This window comes from Harpia harpyja, chromosome 8 (genome assembly GCF_026419915.1).
Source record: "Harpia harpyja isolate bHarHar1 chromosome 8, bHarHar1 primary haplotype, whole genome shotgun sequence".
NCBI classification, from domain to species: domain Eukaryota; kingdom Metazoa; phylum Chordata; class Aves; order Accipitriformes; family Accipitridae; genus Harpia; species Harpia harpyja.
Genome location: NC_068947.1, coordinates 44,840,150 through 44,864,876, shown reverse-complemented (window position 1 = coordinate 44,864,876; position 24,727 = coordinate 44,840,150). Strand labels below are relative to the sequence as shown.

At 37.9% G+C, this 24,727-nt stretch overlaps 1 protein-coding gene across 3 annotated transcripts in view; it reads left to right on the top strand.

The window, feature by feature from the left end:
* Positions 1–24,727, top strand: part of DCBLD2 (discoidin, CUB and LCCL domain containing 2) — a 55,945-nt gene that overhangs the window by 28,414 nt on the left and 2,804 nt on the right. For all 3 annotated transcript variants that reach the window (XM_052794309.1, XM_052794307.1, XM_052794306.1), the window contains exons 2-14: positions 633–860; positions 5,218–5,355; positions 6,567–6,618; positions 7,980–8,052; positions 11,241–11,374; positions 12,054–12,094; positions 14,717–14,932; positions 16,025–16,149; positions 20,570–20,717; positions 21,105–21,275; positions 22,230–22,323; positions 22,713–22,762; positions 24,450–24,587. In XM_052794309.1, coding sequence (XP_052650269.1) covers positions 5,244–5,355; positions 6,567–6,618; positions 7,980–8,052; positions 11,241–11,374; positions 12,054–12,094; positions 14,717–14,932; positions 16,025–16,149; positions 20,570–20,717; positions 21,105–21,275; positions 22,230–22,323; positions 22,713–22,762; positions 24,450–24,587 — 1,354 coding nt within the window. In that variant the 5' untranslated portion in view covers positions 633–860; positions 5,218–5,243. The remainder of the gene's footprint in view (positions 1–632; positions 861–5,217; positions 5,356–6,566; positions 6,619–7,979; positions 8,053–11,240; positions 11,375–12,053; positions 12,095–14,716; positions 14,933–16,024; positions 16,150–20,569; positions 20,718–21,104; positions 21,276–22,229; positions 22,324–22,712; positions 22,763–24,449; positions 24,588–24,727) is intronic.

Genomic DNA, 24,727 nt, shown 5'->3' with positions numbered 1-24,727 from the left:
AGTTACAATTTAGTTTGTTGTACAAATCCAGAAAAATTGAGCATGTTCTCTGAAGAGCTGTAAGAATTAATTACAGCATTAGAATTGTGGTACAGTAGAAAACAATGCACTAGCAGTTTGATGATGGTCAGACCTGGCAGTTATTTTCAGTAGAGTATTTTCTGTGCATTGTCTTTCCACTTCTGTTCTTTTTCGTCGTGTTGTGAATACAGTAACAACAGTAAAACTGATGTGCTCTTGTTTTATTGGCAGGTTTCTCCCTCCTTTTCAGAACCTGTTTTCTTCTGTATGTAGGTGTTGAGGGAACATGAAATAGCAGGGACACTTTCTGTACTGTCTGTGCAATTATTTAAGTCATTATGGATGAATTTTTATCTCGTTGAGGAAGTTGTAGCAGCTCTCTCGTCACCTATGATGAGAAGCTAAACGTTAGGCAATGTTAGTTGAATGGTGTTTTCTCACAATTGCCATTTAATCTGCATGTGACTTACTTGGAGTTTTCTTGCAACATGATTAGTATGGTTAAAACCCCAACAAATCTTATGCCACTGCTAAAAACCAGGATGACTAAATCACCAGTGAAGCTTTGAAGATGAATGCGCATAGCTGATTTATTTTTTGTTCTTTTGTAGGTGATGGATGTGGACACACTGTTCTGGGCCCCGAAAGTGGAACTCTTGCTTCGATAAACTACCCACAGACCTCTCCCAATAGCACAGTTTGTGAATGGGAAATTCGTGTAAAGCCTGGGCAGCGAGTTCAGCTCAAATTTGGCGATTTTGATATTGATGACTCAGATTCTTGTCATTCGAGTTATTTAAGAGTTCACAATGGGATTGGTCCCACCAGGACAGAGATAGGTAGGAGCATTTATTATTGGTATTTGAAAGCTATTGTCTTATATAGAACTTGGATATATTGTTGGTACTTCTGTTACTTTTTAAATTTCTCCTTGTTTACCTGCTCTGAGCATAGAGTAACTACTAGGTGTATGGTATTAGTTAAGTTCTTTTTTTATAGCCCTAGAAAACTGTTATAATTCAGTTGGATATTGGGCAGGGTAAGACCTTGCCTGAATACATCACGCACTGCTCTTTGTACAGTGTGGATTTTGAGTCTTATGAGAAATGATGAAAAGAGGGAGCTGTTTATTGTTTACAGGCATCTCAAATAAGGTAAAGAAAGGAATTTTAGTAATTGTGTAATTGGAGTTGTGTTTTTCCTGAGCTTCATACCAAGGAAGCCCTGCAAAACTTTGAGGAGTGCTGTGTGTACCTCACCACAGTAGAAAAACAGCCATCAGGGACCTGACTATTACAATTCATGGTACTGCTAGAAAGCTCAGCTAAGGAGAGATTCTCCTGTATGCTATACGAGTCTTCAGTGCAGGGAGGGAGTACAGGTGTAACTGTAACTATATAAAAATAAAAGTGGTAAAGAAAACAGCACTCCGATTGCCTCTTTCTCTGGTGATGTGCTCGTTTAAAGTATGCTTACCAATGTTGCTCAGCAGATGAACTCTCTGTTTGGAATGCCAGTGTATTCTTAATGTAATTATTCTTAAATAATTGCATTTTGTTTACAGTTACTGAAGCGTATGTAAATGTCTGTCGTATTGACAGACATTCAATTCCTATATCCTAAAAATGTACTGAAGAAATGATGAGTAATGATAGCAGAACCTCCTACATTTTGTTTGTGTATACAATAACTAGATGGTAAATGCAACACAGATCCTATAATAATCTTTGTTCTTCAGATTCTCAAAGGAAACTCTGTTGTAATGGGTTTTTTTCTTAGACATTTCCCAGTAGCTTGCAGAGTTCTTGTAAGCAGCGGAGAGAGTATTGCAAAACTATGAGGATCTTCGTTTAAAAAAAAAAAAAGTAAAAAAGTAAAAAAAGTGTGTGTATATCTATATATCTATATATATAGATATCTTACCTGAAATGCCTTTCTTTTTGTATGGAATAGCTCTGATTTGAGCTGTTTGCCTTTCTAGTATTAAAGGATGTCAGGCTTCAAAAGTTGTGTAGTTCACATATCCCCCATCTTCTGATAATGTCCATAGTTTAATTTTTGTCCTCTTTAAGAGACTATAATATAAGGCAGGGTTTTTTTTCAAATAGCAGTGTGACATTATCATCTACATCAAGGTGTATGTAGGGTTTTAAGACCCTTGTGGTTACTTTGCATAAAACTCAAAAGGAATTGTCATTCTTCCTTCCCTGAAATTGGTTGTTATTATGCAGATTAATTTTATTTTCTTTCCTAAAGCTTTAATCTGGAGAGAGAGAAAGAGAGAGAGATTTACTTCACCAAGATTGTTTTTGTGCAGCACAGATGCTGTTCCCACTAAATTGAGTCTTTTTATAAAGAGGCTAGTGGAATGTTAGCTTTGTTAACCCTCTTTTCCAACTGTTACCTAGGTAAGTGTGTGTGAAAATAAGTATGTGCTTGGAGCCGTTGAGCCAGACTTGGTCCAAAATAGGAAAGGCTGAAGTCCTTAAATGGCAAGGAATGTCCAGTTCTGATAAGTCTATTATTCACTTTTACAAGTGACTTAATGGGTTTGAGTAAATTTTCTACTTCATTTGTTTCTCTTGACTTTCAGCTGTTCCCAGCTGGTGTAGTAGCACAGTATGTTGAGCAAATGTGTGTTGTTCTGCTCTTAATAAATTAAATCACAGAACAAACAGTGATATTAACAGTGGCAGATACAGACGATGCAGACTCCTGAATGTTCATGTTTGAAGCAACAAGCACTGGAAAGATTGGACAGTGACCTGAATTTTTTTGGAATAAATCTGGATTTATCCTAAGTTTTTCCATTCAAGACTACTGACATGGTCTAACATTAAAATACTTGTATTACATAAAACCTGAAATTCAGTGATACCTGCTTTAACGCAAAATGACTTAAAAATTGGCTGATTAGATTAAAAAAGGAATTGTTAGTGGGTTAGTTCATTCATAAACAGAGAAGGTTTCTAATGAAGCTTTTGAGGGCTTGTTCTCAATATGCCTTCTGAATATTTATCAGTAAATCAAAAGAAGATTCAAATCCTTGGTGTTAAGTTTGTCTCTAGTTTAATTAAGATATAAAGGGGTTCTGTGTTAGATTTCATTACGGTCCAATCACTGTGCATCTACAGTCAGGTGTACTTATTTAATACATACAATGTAAGCCCAGATCTATAGGAGCAGAGAATGTAAGCTACTGTGGGAATTCCCTCTCCTGCTGTAATTTTGCTGCGCAGAAGCACTTGGGGTTCTTAAATGCATAAGTACAGGCAAAATAGTGATATTACATCTTTTGCATGTACCATTGACAGAGGCGTCATGGCAGTCATGTTTTGCCCATTTCTAGTGCCTACTTTGTAAAAAGATTGCTAAAAATCTGGCGAGAGGCCAGGGAAGAGTTAGAAAAGTGATTTATAGTCTCAAAAGTATGTCTTGCCATGAATCATAAGGTGCATCAGTCTACAGTTTGTCAAAGGCTGTATCTCCATGGTGCAAGCAGCACTGGATAGTTTATCCAAGCTAGATTTAAATGTCTTGCCCTGGATGTTTGCCCACAGAAGAGGATAAATGGCGTCTTGAAGACAGACAGACCTACCCTGAGAGAAGTCTTGTGCTGGTCAATTGTGTAACAAGATCCAGTGGCTGAAAACAAAACTTGAAGGAAAAAAAAAAAAAAAAAGAAAAGTGGTAGTTGGAAAAATGATGCAGTTTATCATAATGAATGCAATTAATCATTGAAACATGACTTAGAACAAAACATAGGGTCAGTGTGGAGCCTTGGTAAAAGGGAACTTATTTCTTTGTAACTCTCCCTGATAACCTTACCTCAATTCACTACTTAAACAGGTTATATTTGTATAATATTATAAATTTCATTAAAGTATTGTAAAATCTATTTTCTGTTTTCCTTTAGAAAATACCCTTGCTTTTTTAAAAAAAATCTGAATAAGCAAAATTTAGAAAGCTCTGAATAATGATAGGAATTTGTATTTCTAATTTTTTTAAATTTTATTAGTATTTGAGAGTTCAGTTCACTTTTTAAAGGAATTTGACATACACATTATATTTGTTAGTTATATTGGTTTTGTATTATATTTGTTAGGAACTATTCCTGCAGGGCAGTGTTATTCCACTCCCTCTACTTTAGTACTGTAATTTGCCTTTAGTTGAGAAGGGAGTCTGGCTTCTTTTTTGTTATTTTACGATATAATAGCATACTTTTCAAGAAAGCAAATAAATGAACGGAAAACTGAAACATATGCAGTGTCATTTGCTGCTGGTGACTATCCACTGCTGAATCTTAAATAGGGTTATAGATGGTTTACAACCTTGAATGATCAAGGGAGCCTGTAGAACAGAAGATGATTTTTTATTTTTTCTTAACAGGTTAATAAACTGATCGGTATTTTATTAAAGGTTCTAGTTAGTAGGGCTGGAGAATTCTATATTGACTTGGGCCTGTTTACATCCATTCATCCAGGTAATGTCATTTGGTAGTAATTCTAGGACTTCATAGGGCAAATATTGCCAATATCTGCAGAGTGCAGCATCTCAGTTTAAAATGTATTAATTTTGGTCATTTTGGATGGCAAGTGAAGTATCCAGATGCAGAACCTCTGTTAGGTTTTATAGGTGCAGCAAAACAGAAGGTGAACCAGCTGGTAGTTGATGTTAAAGGTACTCACATGTGCTTGTATGTTAATGTGGAAGTGCAGTGAATCATGCCTGCGGTTGTCCAAAAGTAAGAAAAACAGTTGACAGAAGCCATGAAATAGTTGACAAGGAAGAAGTGCCCCAACAGCTGAAGGAAGAGAAGGGCTTTCTTCTCATTTGCTTCTGTGGATGATTCTCATTGCCCTAACTCGATCCTTTTCCTTGACAGATTTCTCATGGTCTTTGAAGAACTGACTGCGAGGGTTATGCATGGCTAGAGGTGAATGGGATAAGGTCACATTTATTTGCAAATGTTAAGGCTGTGAGAAACTCTCACCTGTTGACAGTGGCAAAATAAATGTGGTACCCATACTCTGCCATTTGCTTTAAATGGACACTGACTATGATTTAGTGTCATGCACATGTATTTGTTCTTGAATGTATGCCAGAAGTAATGTGAGCTTACACTGGAAATGAAAAAAGATGCTTATTACCAATGTTGGTTTTGGTCCATGTCTGTTCTCCCCCTTCTCTCCATAGGAAAATACTGTGGGTTTGGCTTTCAAATGGATGGTTTAATTACTTCAAAAAGTAATGAAGTCACAGTACAGTTCATGAGTGGAACACACACTTCTGGACGTGGATTTCTTGCAGCTTATTCAACCACTGACAAATCGGGTATTTATAATTATTTGGTAATTTTCCTGTGCTGGTAAAATTAGAGCTGCCTAGTAAAAACACAGAACTAATTTATTTATTCCTGCATTCTCACAAATTAACTTCTAAAAATGAAGACTTTTAATACAGTCTTCCTGATATTTCTCCGTAGGAAATGGGACTGTTCAGTTATTATTTAAGTTACTGTAATTTTAAAGAAATTATATCAAAGCTTACCCTGGATAGCAGGGCAAGAATGACAGTTACCTCTTAAGAATGAAAGAGCTGCTTCAGAAAAAGGATGAAATGCATTTTTCAGGTAGTAATCAAGGTGGCAGATAACTAAAAAATGTTCTTATCAAACTGTATGTATTTTATACAGATGAACCTTGTGGAAAATTTTATTTCAGTGACAGTTTCCTGTACTCCCTCAACTCTTTAATTACATAATCTGGTGATTACTTTCTTTTTTTTTTTTTCCATTTCTTGTTTTTTTCCATGTTTTTGGTTATTCTAGCCTCTAAAGGAGGCTGCTGTATTTGTTTTGCATCTCCTTCCACTCATTGTAACTGTTAGTGACATACGTGGTGCACAAGGAAATGAAGGATTGCCAGCAACTGCTTCACAAGGCAAAAGGCTTCAGAAAACCCTTTATAGAAGTAATTCTAAAAAAGAACAGATAAAGTGTTTTCATTTTTAATTTGTGTTTTGTGGGTTTTCTGATGCGTTTCTCTCAGTATTTTGGACTGTATGTGCTGATACACAGCAGACTGAACATAAAATTTGAGGTATCAGTCACGGATGCCAGTAACATGGCACACATGTTTGTTCTCTATGCTGCCTGGTTTCAGTACTGTAGGACTGTTAAATGCTGAAAACAGAGGCCTGTTTAGTTTATTTACCTTTGTGAAAAGAACATATGTTTATGTCTCTGAATATGTCAGGTTCTCTGAAGTATAGCTGTAAATTAGGCTGCACAAAAAATGAATGTTTGTAGTGTTACTCTTGTCTAACATTCTCAGTAGATTTCCCAGTTACTCAGACAAATTATCAAGGTTCTACTGTAATACAAAATCTGTTGCAAGAAAATTTAGTAGGAACGTGGGTTTTTTTCATTCTGAGACTTCTGGTTAAGCCACAGAGGCTCAAACATATATTTTTGTGCACTTTAAAAAGCATACTCAAACTTGTCGTCTTTATCATCCTCTTGACCTAACATTTTTTCTTTCCAGACCTAATTACCTGTTTAGACAATGCAAGTCACTTTTCCGAACCAGAATTCAAGTAAGACTGATTTTACCTGTTTCCCCCCCAATCTCTTTAATGAAGTCATTTTAGTGTTTCTACTTCAATCTGTTACTTACACCTGATGCAGCTTGAAAATTGGCTGTCCAGAGAACTTAAGAAACAAACTAATTAGGGTTAGGGCTGAATAATTTTGACATTTGCACTCCTCCTTCCTCTGTCTCCGCTCCCCATTTTTTTTATTTACATGCAGTATACAGTAGAACCTCGTTAATTTGCACTAACAGATAGGAGCTAATATCTCATTCCCATAGAAAGAATATAGCTTTTATAAACACATATTACAGCAGGTATACAGCTTAAATGCTGAAATTTGTATAACAGTTATCTAAGGAGCACTAAACTATGAAATGTGTTAAAAATTACAAGCCCGTTTCACAGTTTGGTGTGAATTAATGAGGTTCTGTGGAGACGTAAAATGCTGTACCTTCTGATGGGGGAACCATATGTCATTTCCCTGTTTTCCTCCTTCTCCATTTCCATCTAAAGCAAGGACAGTGTTTAAAGCTGCGGACTGTTGTGAAGTACATAAACTTACTTTTCGGAAAACTTCAGCCCTGGCATCATGAAAAGTTTCAAAGTGCAACTGTTGCATTTCTCTGTCATTTTCCCAAGTTCCAAAATAGGGCTTTAATTGTAGGTTCTGGCCTTACTCAACATGTGCTGAAGTCTCTGAAGCCCACTGTTTTCGTGGTACCTGCAATGTTGCTTCAACTGTTGTTGAACCGCGGTGAAAACGTTAATAGTTTACTCTAGTTCACTGTTAAATCTTGAAGATTTAATTGCTTTTGTATGTGCAGTATGAAGTGGCACTAGAACATGACTATCGGCCTGCATCAGAGGTGCAGATGTCTTGCCTTTTGCTTTTCATGAACTAGTGGCATTAACTGAATTTGACCAGTTTTTTATGATGAAAGCGTTGCCAGGAGCTACTATAAAATAACATTACTTTTCAGATCTATTATTTAAGGATGCAGAACAAATAGATATGCAGGTTTCTAGTTTATAAAATAAAATGCATTAATATTGGTACTTTCAATTTACAGAAGCCATGCACTATTTATATTATTAAATGCTGGCTTTATTATATTGAGACTGGAACTGTAGTTTCAGCTGAGGCTTCTTTTTAAACTTTTTCAAATGTCTGTTCTCCTGTTGTGTACTTCTCTTCCTATTTTTTTTGTCTGATTTGATATGTCTTCAATGAGGATATGTCCTTAAATAGTGATAATCTGAATGATAACAGTGCATTGTAAATCAAAAACATTGTGACTATTTTATAACGTTATAAGAATTGTAGTTGCATGCACATCTTGACTTGATATTTTACCCTCTTCCAGTAAGTATTGTCCAGCTGGATGTGTGATTCCTTTTGCTGATATTTCAGGCACTATTCCCCATGGATACAGAGACGTAAGTAAAAATACCGTGGGCTTACATGAATTTTGGTAAAATGCCATTTGGTAAATGGTATAATTACAAGTCAATTATAGTTGTTTACATTAGTTCTGCTGCCTGGGTTCTGGAATTTGTACCTCCTAAAGTGAATAGCATGGTACTCATTTTTTTGCACAGCTGCTAAATGGCTAGTGCTTCAGACCTTGCCATCTCCAAGAAGCAAAGTAGTGCAGTAAAGCCTCAAACATTTTTGTAAGGCCTGCCGAGAAGGGTGGATCAATCAAAATATTATTTTCTACTTCCTGTTTTGTTTTTGTTGGCTTTCTCAGGTTGGGAAATTCAGATTTATAAAGAGAGAACCAGTTCTTTTAATGGTGTCGTCTTGTTTTTGACACTGTAACGCATCTCTAAACAGAGGGTCTCAGTGGTTATCTTAATTTTTTATTACAACATGAGGTGAAATACGGTCTATGCTCAGCAGCTATAAAACCATTTGCAAAATAGAGTTAATACTGTAACATTAATAGTTCTATGAACTGGAAATTATTATCTTCAATAATGTACTATTTACTCAGAACACTACAAAAACCTCTACACTGTTTTTCTGATGAAGGCTTTTATAACTGGATTAGCTTACCTGCCATAGAACTGGAGGGTGTTTGCTTTGTTTATTTTTAAGTGATTATAATTTTGCTAGCAATCTAGTAGAAAAATACATTAAATCTCTTTGTTTATCTTAAAATACTCTTTTAATAAGCCACAAGATCTAGCACAGAGGAAAGACAATTTTAAAACGTTAGTGAGCACAGATTTTAATATTAAATATGAACCTAAAGTGTGCCTCTCTGATTTTCTGTTCTCAAATATCTGCAAATCCTAGGCTACCTGCTTAAATAATTACCCATATGTAAAAATGTCACCACAGCGTAGCTGTGTTATATATTCTGGTCCACAGTGAGTCAGTCCTCACTAAACGGCTGCGAGGTAATTTTTGTAGCTAGCAACAAGATGAAGTTGATTCTCTGTCTAGCATATTTGTAGCATCAGTAGGAGTTCTGCTTGTTGGGAGGTTTTTTTTGCCAAAATCTGGAAAAACTGTTTTCTATGGCAGAAAAAGGAAACTTTACAAAATAAATGCCCTGTGACTTTCTTTTTGTATGCTTTATTGCTCTGAATAAAAGGCAGAGAATTTCCCAGAAGTGAAGCTGTGTGGAAAGAAATCAAACTGTCCAGCACTTTAGACAGAGTTTCAGGTAGATATTTCTCATGCATCTCTTTCAAATTATCAGCAGCTGCTTGCTGCTTTAAAAAATACCCTAAATCTTGATTGACAATACTTGTGTGACCCTAATGTCCACAGTCCTTGAGGACTTGGAGCACTCATTGCTGATGTCTTCTGGTAAGCAGGGAGAAGAGAGCTTCATCTACTGCAGAATCCCATGCTCTTACTCTCAAGGGAAAGTGGGAAAGGAAAGGGGAGCTGCGTGCATGAGCAAGACATAATTACATTTATTTAGAAAGCTTTTGGGATATTTGTGGGGTGGGAATAGGGTTAGAGTTTTTATGTGTGAATATAGTGAGGAGATTTATGTTTGGAAAAGTCTGGGTGAGCAGGTTTTTTTGCCAGTGAGCTTGAGGTATAGGGGCATCCTGGCCTGCTGCACCATGCAATTGTTTCTAAAGAAGCCACAATGGAGAAAGTTGTTCTGTTTTTAAAATAATGTGAGAAAGAAAATCATCCATGAAGTCTTCCTTCTCTGGAAGGGACCTGCTGATTCCTTCTTCAAGAACTGTGGTGAGGCTCTATAGTACCCAGTGGACTGGTTGGCAGAGCAGTGCAGCAAATGTGTTCAGCAGCAACAGCTAGCAGTGGACTTTGTTTGGGGGAGCAACTGTTAACAGTAAATAAAAATCTGCAGTCATCCTCTGTTGTTTATTGACTTGGGCAAGTCAGCACTGGGATACCACACTAGTAATAACAAGCTAAATATGGTTTCTGGAAGGTATATTGGGGGATACCCCAGTGGTCCTTCACAGACAGCTTTGCCCACTCGATTTTCTAAAATTCGGTTTGATCCCAGTCTCATTGGATGTGAGCGAGGGGCTGCAGAATTGCAATGTGTCTGTGCATACCCCAGTGCTGCACATTGCAAGAATGCCTGTGAATAGCTCTGACTATGCCTGTTGCACTGTGTGTAGCCAGTAATCCTCCAGAAACCATGGTGCACGTGGTGGATGGGTGCAAAACCACCGCTGCTAAGTTTTTCTTTTGGAACTGGACTGTCTGTCTGTTCCTGAGCACTAGGATGTTTCTTGGTCAAACTCCTTTGGCCTGGAAGGGTTTGCCTCCCAGCTGGAGAAGATTTCCTGGGCTAGTTTTGGTCCTGGAGACGGAGGCATCTTGCTCTGCTCACTCTGTGCTCTGCCCGAAGGACTTGGTGTTGTGAGTCAGTCCTGCTGTCTATGGCACAGCTAGCCTGCAAGGCAGGGAAACGAAAGTGTCACTGTGACGTTTGTTAGGGGATCCGAGCTAACAGTCGTCCAGGGAGAGACGGAAAGGACAGGATGGCCTGCAAAAACTTTTTGCATAACTGATCTCCATTGACCTGTACAACCTAGGTAATCGGCTTCTTTAGAATGAATTGTATTCATGTATTACTGTGGGTTTATACGGATCAGAGTGCTGGATGGTTATGCCATGTTTAACCATGAGTTAAAAATATAATCCAATGGCTAAAAGCTATAAAATCTGCAGTGCATCACTCCTTAATTGTGAGAAAATGAATAAACATACTTTCAATGTGCTTTCTATTAAAAGGTTTCCTGTGTATTTATGTATTCAACTTCTGTTGTCTAACATAATAGGTTTATTATAGGCTGAAAGTCTGGCCGTCTGGCTTTTTCAGACCGATTCACCTTGCTGTTTGTTTGAGCTTATTCAATTACAAGAGTTACATTCCAAATACATCTGGGTGAGGGCACAGTGAAACATTAGGACCTTCTTTTTGTTGTTTTATAAATTCCATAATAAAACAAAGATGAATGGTTTCTAAATAACAGAGATAACAGTTAAATAAGAACAGTATCTTAATGTAATAATAACAAAGACTATAACTGGACTATGTAGCGTTTACGATATATGGTGTAGTATTCAATTTATTTACAATGTATTATTAAATTTTTCTTTCCCCCCACTCTTCAAGTCATCATCACTTTGTATGGCTGGTGTTCACGCAGGCGTTGTGTCAAATACTCTGGGTGGCCAAATTAATGTTGTAATCAGCAAGGGCATTCCATACTATGAAGGCTCCCTGGCTAACAATGTCACCTCAAAAGTGTAAGTGTACTTCCCATGTTCTCCTTATCTTTAGCACCTTAGATCTTGGTAATGTCTCATCGTGGGATTAATTTCAGCTAGTGAAGCTACGTGTTCCATGGCCAGGTTCTCTTCTGTAAGGTTCTCACAATGCTCTTTTGCTACGGTGTGATTGTTTTACCAGATATTTTTAACCTCTAAACCATAAAGATTAATTTTCCAAGTTCTGCAAGGAGGTTTTATCTTCCAAAATGCATGGCATGACCATAAATTCCTAATGGTCTGTGGAAAAAGAATAATTCAACAGCAACTTTTTAGTTGCAGGGAAGAGAGTGTAATTTGTCATTTTATCTCAGAAGTCCCAGGAATTAAAGCAATCAGAGGAGATTAATTCTTGTTATTATGATTAGCTTAATTTAAAAGGGAAGCATTTTAATGAAGTCTTGCGTTTTGCTGGGCAGATGTTTGTTTGAAAGCCTTTAACTCAGTATCTCTGGACTAGATTTCAGTTGAAGAGGTGTTTGTACTGAAAGCACTGCAACTTGGTGACAGGAAGTGTTGCTTTAATCGTGAAGTGCTTGTTTAGGCATATGTGCCTAGGTTTCAGTGGCAAGAAGTCAGACAAGAAAAATAAATTGAAGACAGTTTGTTTCAATTTTCCTCACTGACTATTGCAAAAAACATCTTTTGTTCTCTGCAGGGGACTGTTATCTACAAGTCTCTTCACATTTAAGACGAGTGGTAAGCATTATCACATGTATTAACGTTGACACTTTCATACAAATTTTGTGAGTAGAAGTAAGTGTGCAGGTATTTTATTTCTTAATTTTTGTTCTAGTGAGACTTTTTTTACTGCATTCCTCAGTAATGTATATTTTTGAATTGTTTTACTATCTCATTTTGATGACTAATCATCACTTATAGGTACAGCGATGTATAAAGTAAGCTTGCTTATCTGCAGAAAGAGATTCTTTCAGGTTATGTTGCTCCATTATGGTGTGGTTTAAAGTGACTTGACTCCCATACTTGAAAGACACTGCTAAAGCAGAGCCGGGCATTTAAGAGTTGCTCTTTATTTGTAACAACTGTGCGTACTAGGTTTTTTTCCAGGTTTACTCCTTACACTTTCCTTGTTGCCTGCTAAGGAAGCTAGTAGAAATCCAAAAATTATTCCTCAACTTTCTCCACCCCCTCCCCTTTTTTTTCTCCCATATTCTTGCAACTGAATGCTATGTGATAAATTACTTGTCTCTCTTGCGCTGGAAGAGCATCTCTTGGGCCTTGCTCTGTGTGTAAGTTGTGTTCTTTCTTGGCTGCCATGTTTTGTTTCGTAAATGTGTACCAGGTTGCTGATTGGTATAACAAGTGTTGCCCCTCTTTAAAGCTTTACTGCTTTGCATGTTTTTACTTCCTATCAATTACCTGTTTTACAAATAAATTAGCTGTAGTTTTCTAAATGGAAGCTAGTTTTTCTGTTAGTCACTTAAAATGCCATCTTTGAATGGATGTTGGAAGTATTGTTTAGACAGTGGCCTTTCCTTAATCTCTTTAACTGTTTTAATAACAATATAAAAAACCCCCAACAAACTAACAAAAGCATTATGTTTGTTTTCCATAAGGATAAAGTTAAAAACAAAACAAAAGGGGTGGGAATCATACACATACTCAGGAAAAGTGTATAAATAAAAGTGATGCTGAATGGGGATATAAAGGCAGGAATCTGATGGGCAGAAGTGTTTGGAGATGGAAATGTATACAAACAAGCAAAAATTAGAAAACATAATCCACATAATGTTCAAATAATTTCTCTCCCAGACCTCTGCAAGAGCTGGAAGGAGTTGCATGTCTGGTGACCGTATGCATGGAGAATATTAAACACAGTGATAAGAGGCAGGGTTTGTTGGGGTTTTTTCTTTCAAAATGTGATCTGATAGTGTATATGAAAGTAATTAAATGGCCTGGAAATGTGAAGAGAGGACAAAATGCTGATCTAGACTATCTGGATTTCAGTGACACATTTGAGAAATTACTGAATAAAGTAGAGACAAGATGCAGGTCTAGATTAAAATGTCTTGTAGTTGGGTGGCCTAGGAGTTAGCTGAAGGGACTCCGTAGGATGCTGAAATGAGATGTATCAGACTGTGGTGAAGTTACTAGTGTGGTTCTTCCGTAATAGTTGGTTTCATGACTTGGTACAAAATAGAGGAGTGTGTTATTAATGCTAGAGGTGTGGTCAGTGCAGAGGAAGACACAACTATTTGTACAGGAAGACCTAGCTGACTTTGAGAGTTGAGTAATAGAAATTAATTGAAGAATCACAGAGCAAAAAGTATACATAGAGATTGAGGCGTTTCTGCTTCAAACTGTGGCCCCATGTTAGTTGGAGATGATGGATGGGGGAAGGGATTCCGTTAGTGAAGTGCTAAGTGTGATCCTGTGCTGCAGTAGATGAAGTACGTCCAGTAAAGACAAGGAACTATTAATGCCATCTCACAAGACATTGGCGAGGCCTCGTCTGTGATCCAGTTGCACCTGGGCTCTGCTGCCTGTGTCTGCCTTGAGGGATGAGCGCCCGACCTTGGTGCCGAGGAGGGCTGCAGGGGACCTGCAGGGAGAGGGTCAGCTCACAGCAAAGGGGAAGCCAGGCTGGGTTGTTCAGGCTGGCTGACTGAAGGCAAAGATCGCTCTCTACTGATATGTCTGGGGAACAAACGTGTAAAACTACTGGCACTACAGAGTAAGATTTTAGCAAAGAGCAAATAGGTATCAACTAGCCACAAGGAAATTTAGCCAGGAAGTTAGGAGATGTTTTTTAGCCATCAGCAGCATGAGACATGGGAAGAAACTTCTAGTAAGAACGGTGACAAAGAAAACACAACTAATTTCAAGGATGTGTTTGAGCTCAAGGCCAGGATTATGACATGGCTTCCTACATGCTTTGGTGTATTGTTTGAATTAACATTGTGATACTGAGGTGGGTTTAAAAAACAAGAAGTTATATAGACACAAAAAAGGAACGAATGATCAAGTAGTCTGTTTCCCATTCCTGCATCAACCGTACATACTCTTAAACCATGACAGCTCCCCCAAAGCTTCTCGTCTAGTGCTCTGTGTGGGCAGTGATTGAGAGAATATCCACATTACTCTTAGGCAGGCATAAGTCATGGAATACTCACAGCCACAAGTTTGGTTCCAGCATCACTATTAGAAAGCAGAAGACAGTGTGTTTTGTTGGTAGTGTTGTTATAGTATAAATTTAAATGGCAGTTTAATATTTGCATGTAATGTCTTAAACTCCAAACCAGTAAAATCATTATGTAACTTGAATTTTCACTTTGAATCCTCACCTTTTCTGTTGCTCAGGTTGCTATGGGACACTGGGGATGGAATCTGGGGTAATCCCTGATTCCCAGATCACGGCATCATCTATTCTTGAGTGGTCTGACCAAACAGGACAAGTGAACATTTGGAAACCTGAAAATGCCAGACTAAAAAGAGTTGGTCCTCCTTGGGCTGCTTTTATCAGTGATGAACATCAGTGGTTGCAGATTGACTTGAATAAAGAAAAGAGAATAACAGGTAAGTGAATCTGATGTGGCTTTTAAGCAGCATTGAAAAAGTTTGGTTGCTGATATCCTTTTTTTCCAGTGCTTGGTCTTAGTTAAAGTCCAGGTGACATTTAATTACCATTACAGCAAAGTTGGTTCCACGTCCTAGCTAATATACTGAGGAGCCTGGAGTTAAGAGTTGAACAGGTGGAGTTTCATGGTAGAAAACACATCTTCCATCAGAATTTGTTGAAGTGTTTCCTGTGGCTTTATTGGATCCTTGATGCTTCCCTTTTCCTGCTGATTGTCCCCTTGGAGTTGCAAATCCATATCCAGTTAGCTCAGTCCACTGGTACCTCTGGTGCAGGTGTACTGACTTACGTTTCTAGGTTCTCCCTACTGCCCGTCATAGCCATAGCGAATCCAAGAGTGGAGCCAGGAGCAGTTGCAGTGCAATGTGAGATAAGCAGCAGAGCGAGTAAACCAGCTGGCAGCCTCCCCTTCACCTCCTTGCCTGAAGTGGAACTTGGGCTGAGAGTTGGGGGTGGTGGGCCCCTCAGCAGTCTGTTGCGCTTTCCCTCAGCAAGCGGGCCAAACAGTGCAGACTGATGCAGCCAGAGTCTGGGTTAGGCTCTGCTCCATCACAGAGATTGTGATGGACCATCCGTCATCGTTTTAGTAGCTGTGTTTATTTGGAGAAGACAGCTGGAGGTGCTGTTTTACAAAACAGCTTTCCTTTGTGAGTCGTTCTGCAGCACTGAAGTGTCAGCTTTAGGAAGCTACAGTTCTTTCAGTGGTGCTTTTAGGGTGGCAGTACAAAAGCAGGGAAGAGTGGTGGTGTCTTGGCAACTGGGGACAGGAGTGGGCCATGGTCAAATGAACAGACTGTTTCCATCAAGAAATGGGGGAAGAGTGCTTAGCAAGGTTATATCATGAGAATTGAAAGTGAAATGATTTTCAGTCTCTGTAGAAGTTCCAGACCCTGGCACCTTGGATAAACTTTTCAAAATGTAACTGGACCAGTGGAGATTCCACCTACATAATGCTGGATTCCAAAGCTGATCTATTAATTTTTACGAACTGGTACCTCTTTTTGTCTAACTGGGCACCTTCATTTTCACAGGTATTATAACTACTGGATCAACCTTAGCAGAGTACTACTATTATGTCTCAGCCTACAGAATTTTATACAGTGATGATGCGCAGAAGTGGACAGTATACAGAGAACCTGGCATGGATAAAGATAAGGTAAAAATACCACAATTGTAAATATGACTAATTTTGGTACGGTGAGGAAGCATTAAATAACTTCCCTTTTCAGTGTAATTTTGAATCAGTATCTGTGCAGAAGAAAATATGACCATGTGCAAATATGTAAAGATTTGAACAGTTCTGAAATTCAGAGATTATTTTTATTACTATTTGGGGGTGGGAATATTCTATACAAGAAACTTCCATTGCCAGTGGTAGGCTGTCTGGTACTGTGTCCCTTCAAGAACAATCAGATTTCTTTCAAAATAGGTTGTATGTTTCAAAATTAAGGTTTACATTCTTATCCTCTTGTGGTTACAGAATAAACGTTAGGGATTGTATAATTTTCCATCTTTTATAATGTTTGTCTGTGTTCTTGATGAAATACTGGTAAGTTTGTTTCTTGTATAATAGAACAGCCCTTGTGGAAGGGAGTTTTCTTAAAAAATGAAACAGTGTGTTCAGATTGCAAATGCTTTGCCACACAGAAAAATTATCTAATGTTAGCGGCAAGATAATCTCATTTTGCCTGTGTTTACAGTTTTGCAGTATTTAATAGACAGTAAAAATGAGAAGGTTAATGTCCTATGTAGTCTTCCTTAGTGGTTCAGATCAGATTTTCTTAAACAAATGAGAAGATTCCTGGTAACCTGACTCAAACTAGAATTTCTTTTTCTTACAATTCTTGGATGTAATTTACCTTACTTCCATAGGCCTGTGGTATTACATATATGTAACAGTAACTAATAACCTAGTAACTTTTTAGAAACGGGTCTTAAGAATGATAATTCTTTAGCGGTACGTGATTTTCTTCTGTTCACTGTGGGTTAAGAATGTTTCAAGGTAGGATGTAGCATCCTGTTGAAGTAGTGAAAGGTCGAAGTATCAGGTTTGTTAAATTAAGAGGTTTTTGAACACTGAACGTAATCACAGTAGGAGACTTTCCTGAAAGGAGGAGACTACTGTTGGGGCTGGTCCATCTCCTTGAATCTACATGTGAACTAACAGACTGTTAGTATGAAGTATTCAAGGAAAAGGGGGGGAATCCAGCATCTTTTGCTAGTTTTCGAGTGCCCTCTCCTGGCCATAAAATAAAATCTCTGCTAGCGAGCTGCCTAGATTTAGGCTTCATGTTTAGTTTGATTATTTTCTTTGAAAACCTTGGCAGCTGTTGCCTTTTAATTTGAGCATATTGTTTTTCTTGCAAGTTCACAAAACAAAACAAATTGTGGAGCTTGAAATTACAGGCAACAGATTTTTTTTGCACTCTTTGTATCATTAGGTACAATGCATGAAGACAAATACATATCCAGGACGTGTAGTATCCAGCTGTAGTCAAATGACAGAAAAAAGGGTTTGGTATGGTTGATCTCTTAGGCTTCAAAGTAGCGGATTTTTCTTCTGTCTGACATCATCTCATTTGATGTAGCTTTGCTTTTGGTTGCATATGCATGCAGGCTTCTCCCTTTGAGCCTTACATAATTGCACATCAGACCAGCCAGGAGGTGCTGTTCCCCATTTTTTGAAAGACGTTTACAATTCCTAAAGTTGTTCAGGAGACTAGAAGCTTTTCCAAGCCTGTCTTGTAGTCCTCTTGGCAAATAGCTTCTAGAGTTCTGTCAGTACTCAAGAAAAGCTTTTCTTAAAATTTTTATATATGGAAAAAAAAATAAAAATGGCTTGAATTGGGGGAAGATGACAGATCCAAAGTTGCAGTGTTGCAGAAGTTTTGTTTGACAGCACAGAGGCAAATGGAGAGAGTTTGATAATAAATGGAATACAAAAGTGATTTCTCATCAAAAAACTTGCACTCTATTGAGCTCAGAAGCACATTCTTTTTGTGCAAAAAATTAAATGAACAAAAAATACTGAGCTGCAGGTAAACTTACTATCATAACACTTGACATCAAAAGCTTGACTGAGAAAAGCCTGGAGTAAAGAACTACTTTACTGTTAATCGTTCTTGAAGATAGTAGACACCGTTAACAATTCTTGTTGCATTTGCTGTTACATGCTCAGCCTCAGAAACCTGAAGGGAGACTGACTTTCAGTGTTGGGCATCTATTTCCTAATCTGTGACTTCTGCATTTGTTGCTCGGGTAGCCAGATGCAGCTTGGACCTTCTTTTAGTAGTGGGCACTGGCATGGCACAGCGCAAAGATACAGTACAGCAATGTGGGCTGGGCACATCCCCTCAAAGAGTCACCTCTGTATTTTGCTTCTCATTTGCATCTTTACCAAAACAAATACTCCTCTGGTGAGATCTCTAGCTACAAGCCTGTCAGCTTAAAAAAAATTTTTTTAAAATTTGCCCTAGTTTAGGGGAAAAGTGGAACCTGGTCTTCTGTGTTCTTGCCATGTCTCATTAGATTGTGAATATTTGGATACACAAACTGTGACTGCTTTGTATTCGCTTATTTCCAAAGTAACACCATAGACTTGCCCCTGCAGTTAATCTGTCTTCATTCATTGCTAGTAAGTATATTTATGAACAATGAGCTTAAATTCAGAGCAGGACAAGTACCACCCAGACCATGTGCTTGTAAGTCTGCACTGCAGTAAGTTGGGGAAGAACAGAGACTGTACACTTTTCAAGGCAAATACCTTGTGTTTGCCTACATAGATTTTTAGTATCATGAATGGCTTAGCAGTTAGTTGGATAGTGTTACGTGGATACATAAAAATGAAAATGCTGGTTACTAATTTTAAGATGTAGAAAACCCAATACACTCAAACATGAAGTACTGCATTTGAATTTATTCAATATTTGGATTTATTTTTCCATGCCTAACTAAATTGACTTACATGTCTATTTGATCAGTCAGTGCTTTCAAACATGAAGACAGTTAATGCCTATGTAAGGACAAACCAAAATTCTTACGTGTAAGTAATAGTAATGGGGCTTGTGTGTCTTTTGAGAGTGGAGACATGTTATGTATATCAGGGAGGCCAGGCGTGAGTCCCTTAAAGGTCCCTGGGGTTGTTTGGGGGATTCTTTGGGCTTTTGAATGGATAGTTTTCTAGAATAACTCTTTTCTTGTAAACCTGTAGGGATATTCTAGTCATTTTGTTACAAAAACTTAAAACATCGGAGTGCAATACAAGAATCTCTATCTTGTTTACCAAGGTTGAAACACCAGTGATCTGCATTGATCAGAAGTGTGCTAAAAGCTCTTGACTGCTCCATTTTATGCAGACACATCAGCTGTTACACAGCACAGTGCTTGTCCTTAAGCGTGGCAAGGTGCTTTATCATTTACCAAGCAGTGCAAGTGAGCAGAAAACTCACTATAATATTTATTTTTCAGGCAAGTGCCATAATTCTGTTCTGCATTATGTCCAATGTGATTTGCAGTATCTTTATCAGTGCTTATAAAACAAACATATTACTCATTTACCGTCACCTCTATGGTGACATGTGTTGCAATAGCACTCCAGAGCTGCATTTGCAGAGCCAAAGCCCAACTGCTGTGCACTAACATGGAGAGATGGTTCACTTCCTACCCGAAGAGATGATCCCAAGCCAGTCCTCCCAAAGACAGTGACCGGATGGCTTGCTGGGCTGGAGTACTGGGCCTAGCTTCTGTATTGTTTTAAGCAGTTCAGTGCAAAACCTGTAGTTGGCTGTAAGTTTGTCAGTGCGCTGACACTGCATCACAGTGATATCTGCTTACTGGTTTTCAATTTCAACCAGATAAGCCCATTCTGTCTTACCACATTTGGACGAGTGTGCAAGGACCAGCGGTGAGGGACCAGCTTTAGCTCATCCTTTATGCAAAGTTTGCGCCCTTCTCTTCCAGCATGGCTCCGATTGAGAGTCTGAAGAGAGATGCTCATCACATTCTGAACCTGAATCCTTTTATTTTGCTTGTGGTTCAGCCCTTGTAGACAACAACCACTAGAGGACAGTGTGATTACATACTTTGTGTCTTAATGCTTTCTAGTAACTGCTGTACCCAGTCATAGGACAGACTATGCTTAAACTATTAGGCTGTGTGAAGGCACCGCTTAATTCCTGCTTTCACATTGTCACAACTGCTTGCTGTATATATTTGAAGAGTAAGTGCAAAATACCAAAAAGGACTGAGTTAGAATTATTCAGTGCCATAAATGTGAGATGTCTTTAACAGCAGGCATTGCCTGGGGAGCATCAGTAGAATATTACGTGGTACCTTTATTCTGAAGTAAGTCGTTGTGTGCATACATGTACACACGCACCTTTATTTTATTTAGTTATATATTAAATAGGGCCGAGTGAGTGGAGATGTGCAGGCAGCAGCACCGTTCTGGGCTGAATTTTCAGGATTCTGCACCGCTTATTTTTCCTAAATAAGGCATAAAAATTGGTTGTAGTTACTTAGTTGCTATTGCATTTGTGTAACATAACATTTGTCTCTTGTTTTTTTTTCTTTTCTAGATATTTCAAGGGAACACTGAATTGTACCAGGAAGTTCGCAATAATTTCATTCCACCTATTATTGCACGCTTTTTTAGGATTAACCCCTTAAAATGGCACCAGAAAATTGCAATGAAAGTAGAATTGCTAGGATGTCAGTTTAGTATGGGTAAGGCAACTGAAAACCTTTCAACTGTGCAAGACAAGCAGTGAAATAATTTGGCAAAGATTACATTGCGGGTATATTTTCAGTGAGAAAAAAGTACTTCTTAGCTGCATAATCCTTCTGTAACTGATACTTCTGAATTTCTTCCGAAGTTATTACACTTAACCTGAAAAATACCTAGTTTGGGTGTAAACAAGGTAATTTAGAAAATAAGTGTTTCAAAAGACACCAGTCACTTGCTTTCCGTGTTACTGATTTGTAGGGGTTTTTTCCTCATTACATAACACGAACAAAAGCTTTAGAGCAAACTGTTCCAGCTGTCTTCTGAAAAGGAAGCATGCAAAACTAGCACTTCAAAAAACTTTTTTTATAAATTCTTTTCTTCTAAAGGCCGTGCTCCTAAAATCACCATGCCACCACCACCTCAGAACAAGAATGACGACAAGAATGATGACTTCAGTGATGACTTCATTCATTCAGTGAAGACTTCGTTGCAGACAGATAAAACAACTTTCACACCTGAAATAAAAAACACCACAGTGACTCCAAGTGTAACCAAAGGTATGCACAGTTAAGCAGCAGAAGTGTTTGGGAAGTCCTTACAGTACTTTGGCATATACTAAGTGTGCTTTCTGAATTTAAATTTTCTCAACACTTAATATATTATAGCAAATTATAAATATTTTCTTCTTAATATTTACTAGTTATTAAATATACGTAGGATAAAAAATGTACAGTTGCATACTGCATGCAGAAACAAAACCAGTCTTCCAAGTCACGCATGTATTAAGTTCTGTCTTTCAAAACTTGTTCAAACTGAGTTCAGGTTTTAATTACTGAACAAATTTTATCAGAAGCTGCAACCTGGAGTTCCCTTCAGAATTAATCAGATGTAACTGCTTTGTTATTTAATTTGATAATTTCTTAGGACAAAACACTTTTGCCATAGCTAATCTTTTATGGAGCAGTCATGTTGGCATGAAATTCGAAAAACATCTGGCATCATCATTTTTTGTATCAAAGAAAATTGTCAGAAAAGGGAGCAAGATCACTGCAGATGTAGGCATTGGTGAAGTGTCCTTTGGATGACAGGGGACAGGATGGTCTCATGTCACATGCAGACCCAGCGTAGGCCGATTGTGATTAACTGTGAAGGTAGGGTGGCATTTACTTCTTATAGGAGGGTCAGACTTAAGTGGTTGCATATTCCTGGGCTCTTTTGATTTTCCTTGTTAATAATAAAAGACATTGTTCTAACAGAAAAAAATCATATCAAAACAAATCTGTTGATTTTGATGAAAAACCTTGCAAAAATACCAGCTATGCATACATGTAGAAGAGCTAGATATTGACATTTACACTGTGGGAGCATCCAGCAGGGTAGCTTAGCTGGGGGATCTGGTCTGATAGATGCTATATGTGAAAACTATGTGCTTTACCCAAGTAATTTTCAAATTAAAAACTGATTTATGAGAAGCTTTTCTGTCTGACACCACTTAATTTAATGGCTTTCAGATGTGGCATTGGCAGCAGTTCTGGTTCCAGTGCTGGTGATGGTCTTCACTACTCTGATTCTTATCTTAGTTTGTGCGTGGCATTGGAGAAACCGGTAAATGAATAGATTAATGAAAGTGCTTTAAATGAATGTTAGCCTGGTGTGTGGGAATGAAATGCTGCATGTATCGCTATGGGAACTACAAGGTCCACGCTTGTGGAAGGATTTTTTTTTTTTTCAGAACTGTATTCTCTGTGAGAAAACACTCACTTGAATAGCGAGGACAGTGAAAACAGCTTTTTGTAACTATTTCATTAGAAGTGCTTTTACTGAAAACTGGTTTCTCCAGTAGCAGCAGACTGGTGATGGCAAGCCAGGTTAATAGTGCTTGTACTTTAAATTTGAGGACCAGTTACAGCCAAGGTGATAGTTGTTGAGCATTAATTAATGCATCTTTCAATAAGCAGACTAGCTAAAATACCCCCTTTTTCTTCTTTTCACAGCAAGAAAAAAACTGAGGGCACTTACGATCTACCTTACTGGGATCGTGCAGGTAACAAAATGGTTTTATGAAAGCCTTTACTTGGCATTTTTGGTTTGATGCGTGTTTCAGATTGCAGTAACACAGACAACTAGCAGAAGCTTCTCTAATGCTGATGTAGGCATAGTGAACACTGAATATTTCTTTTCTGGACAGACTTAACTGCTTCATTCTTTGTGGTTTTTTTTTTTGTTTTGGTTTTTTTTTCAGAAATAGAAAACACCTTGTCTCCTGTTAGAGCTTACAGCTTCAGATTTTTTTCAGTAAAGAAGTATAAAACCTCTTAATTATACAACATGAGGGGAAAAATAATTTATGAGGAATGTCTTTATACATTTGATAATCATATATTTGGTACTTTTTTTGTCCTGGAAAAAATCTTTCATCTTAGTATATAAGGTCTCTCAAGTTTCACCTTTCTTCAAGCATGTGGGATTGTTTGCAGCCCCTTTTAGGCATATTTTTCTATCCTGCTGACTTGTGCCTCATTAACTTGAGATCAGAAAATTCCACCAAAGCAGCACTTAGCAAGTACCCTGAAAATGCTTGGGCTACAGCATAAAGGGCTGCTGCAGCAGTTGGGTTCATACTGTCTGTATGACCGTGCTTCACTCCTCTGTCCTCATGCTAAAAATTTCCACAGCTGTGTGTTTGCTCTCTGGCAGTTTTAAGTAAGCCTTACCCTTTAGACAAGAAACCCTTTAATGACCTTATCTGTATTTATTACATGTCTGTTTCTGATAGGTCACAGCATTGTTGTCTTAGAATATTAGATTCAAGATATCCTGTATTTAAGTGTCAATGATGGACATGCCAGATTTTTTTTCTTGTTTGCTTAAATTTAGATGTTCTGTATGCAGGTCTGTTTTAAAAGGAAATTTGGCAAAATGCAGTATCAAAATAATGTTGCTACGCTTCTCTGTGGAACCTCTGTCTGTCCCTTCCCCCAGGCTACCTCAGATTTTGTTAAACAGTGTTCTGGGGTTTTGAATCTCCTGGTTTTTGGCCTTTACCTACAGGGTGGTCTCGTACAGCTGGAATGAAATATGGTAATGGACAGCAAAACTAGAATGACTCTGGCTACTGGAGGAAGGGATGGGGGGGACCTAACAAAACCAACTCTCCCTACCTTCCCTCAAGAAAATGTTCATGACCACAGTCACTCCTTTTCACTTCTGCTGAAGTTAAAATCCTTTTTATTCAGGTTTTTGGCAATATTCACTGATGAACCTTTTTCAACAATGTGAGTTAGAAACCATGACATTAACAGCCAGAAACCACATTAATTAAATGTACTCTTAAGTTGTAACTGAGATTTGTCTAAAATTTTATGTAAATATTTGATTTACAAATTGGAATAATGGCTGACTTTTTAGTATTTTCTGTGTTGTATTTTATGAGTTTATTAATATGGTGAGTAGCTGCGGCTCATGGACATTCAGGGATAGATTCACTAGACTGGAGCAGTTCTGCAGGTGTTTGAAGGGGGAGCATTCAGGCAAGTTGATTGGGCAAGAGTAATATTGTCATCTCTGAATCTTCAGTCTGCCAGAAAATGTTAAAATAGCTCGTAACCTTAGGGTCATGCAGATACTGATAATCAAGTTTTTTAATCAAGTTGTTATAATATTTTAGTAGCTTAAAACACAGTATGTATGCAGTCTTGGGTGTTTTTTTTTTTTTTTTAAAATCCACGAAGGATGGTGGAAAGGAATGAAGCAGTTTCTTCCGACCAAATCAGCAGAACATGAAGAAACTCCTGTACGCTACAGCAACAGTGAAATTAGTCACCTAAGACCAAGAGAAGTCCCAACAATGCTGCAAACAGAGTCTGCAGGTACATTCTACTGTTTCTGTGGGCTGTGTAATACATATCTATATGTACATGACATGCCAAAAAATGTCAGGAATTTGGCTACATTTAATTATTTCCTGTTTGTTTTGGGGAACAGAGAAACGAATGGTTCTGTTAGTAAG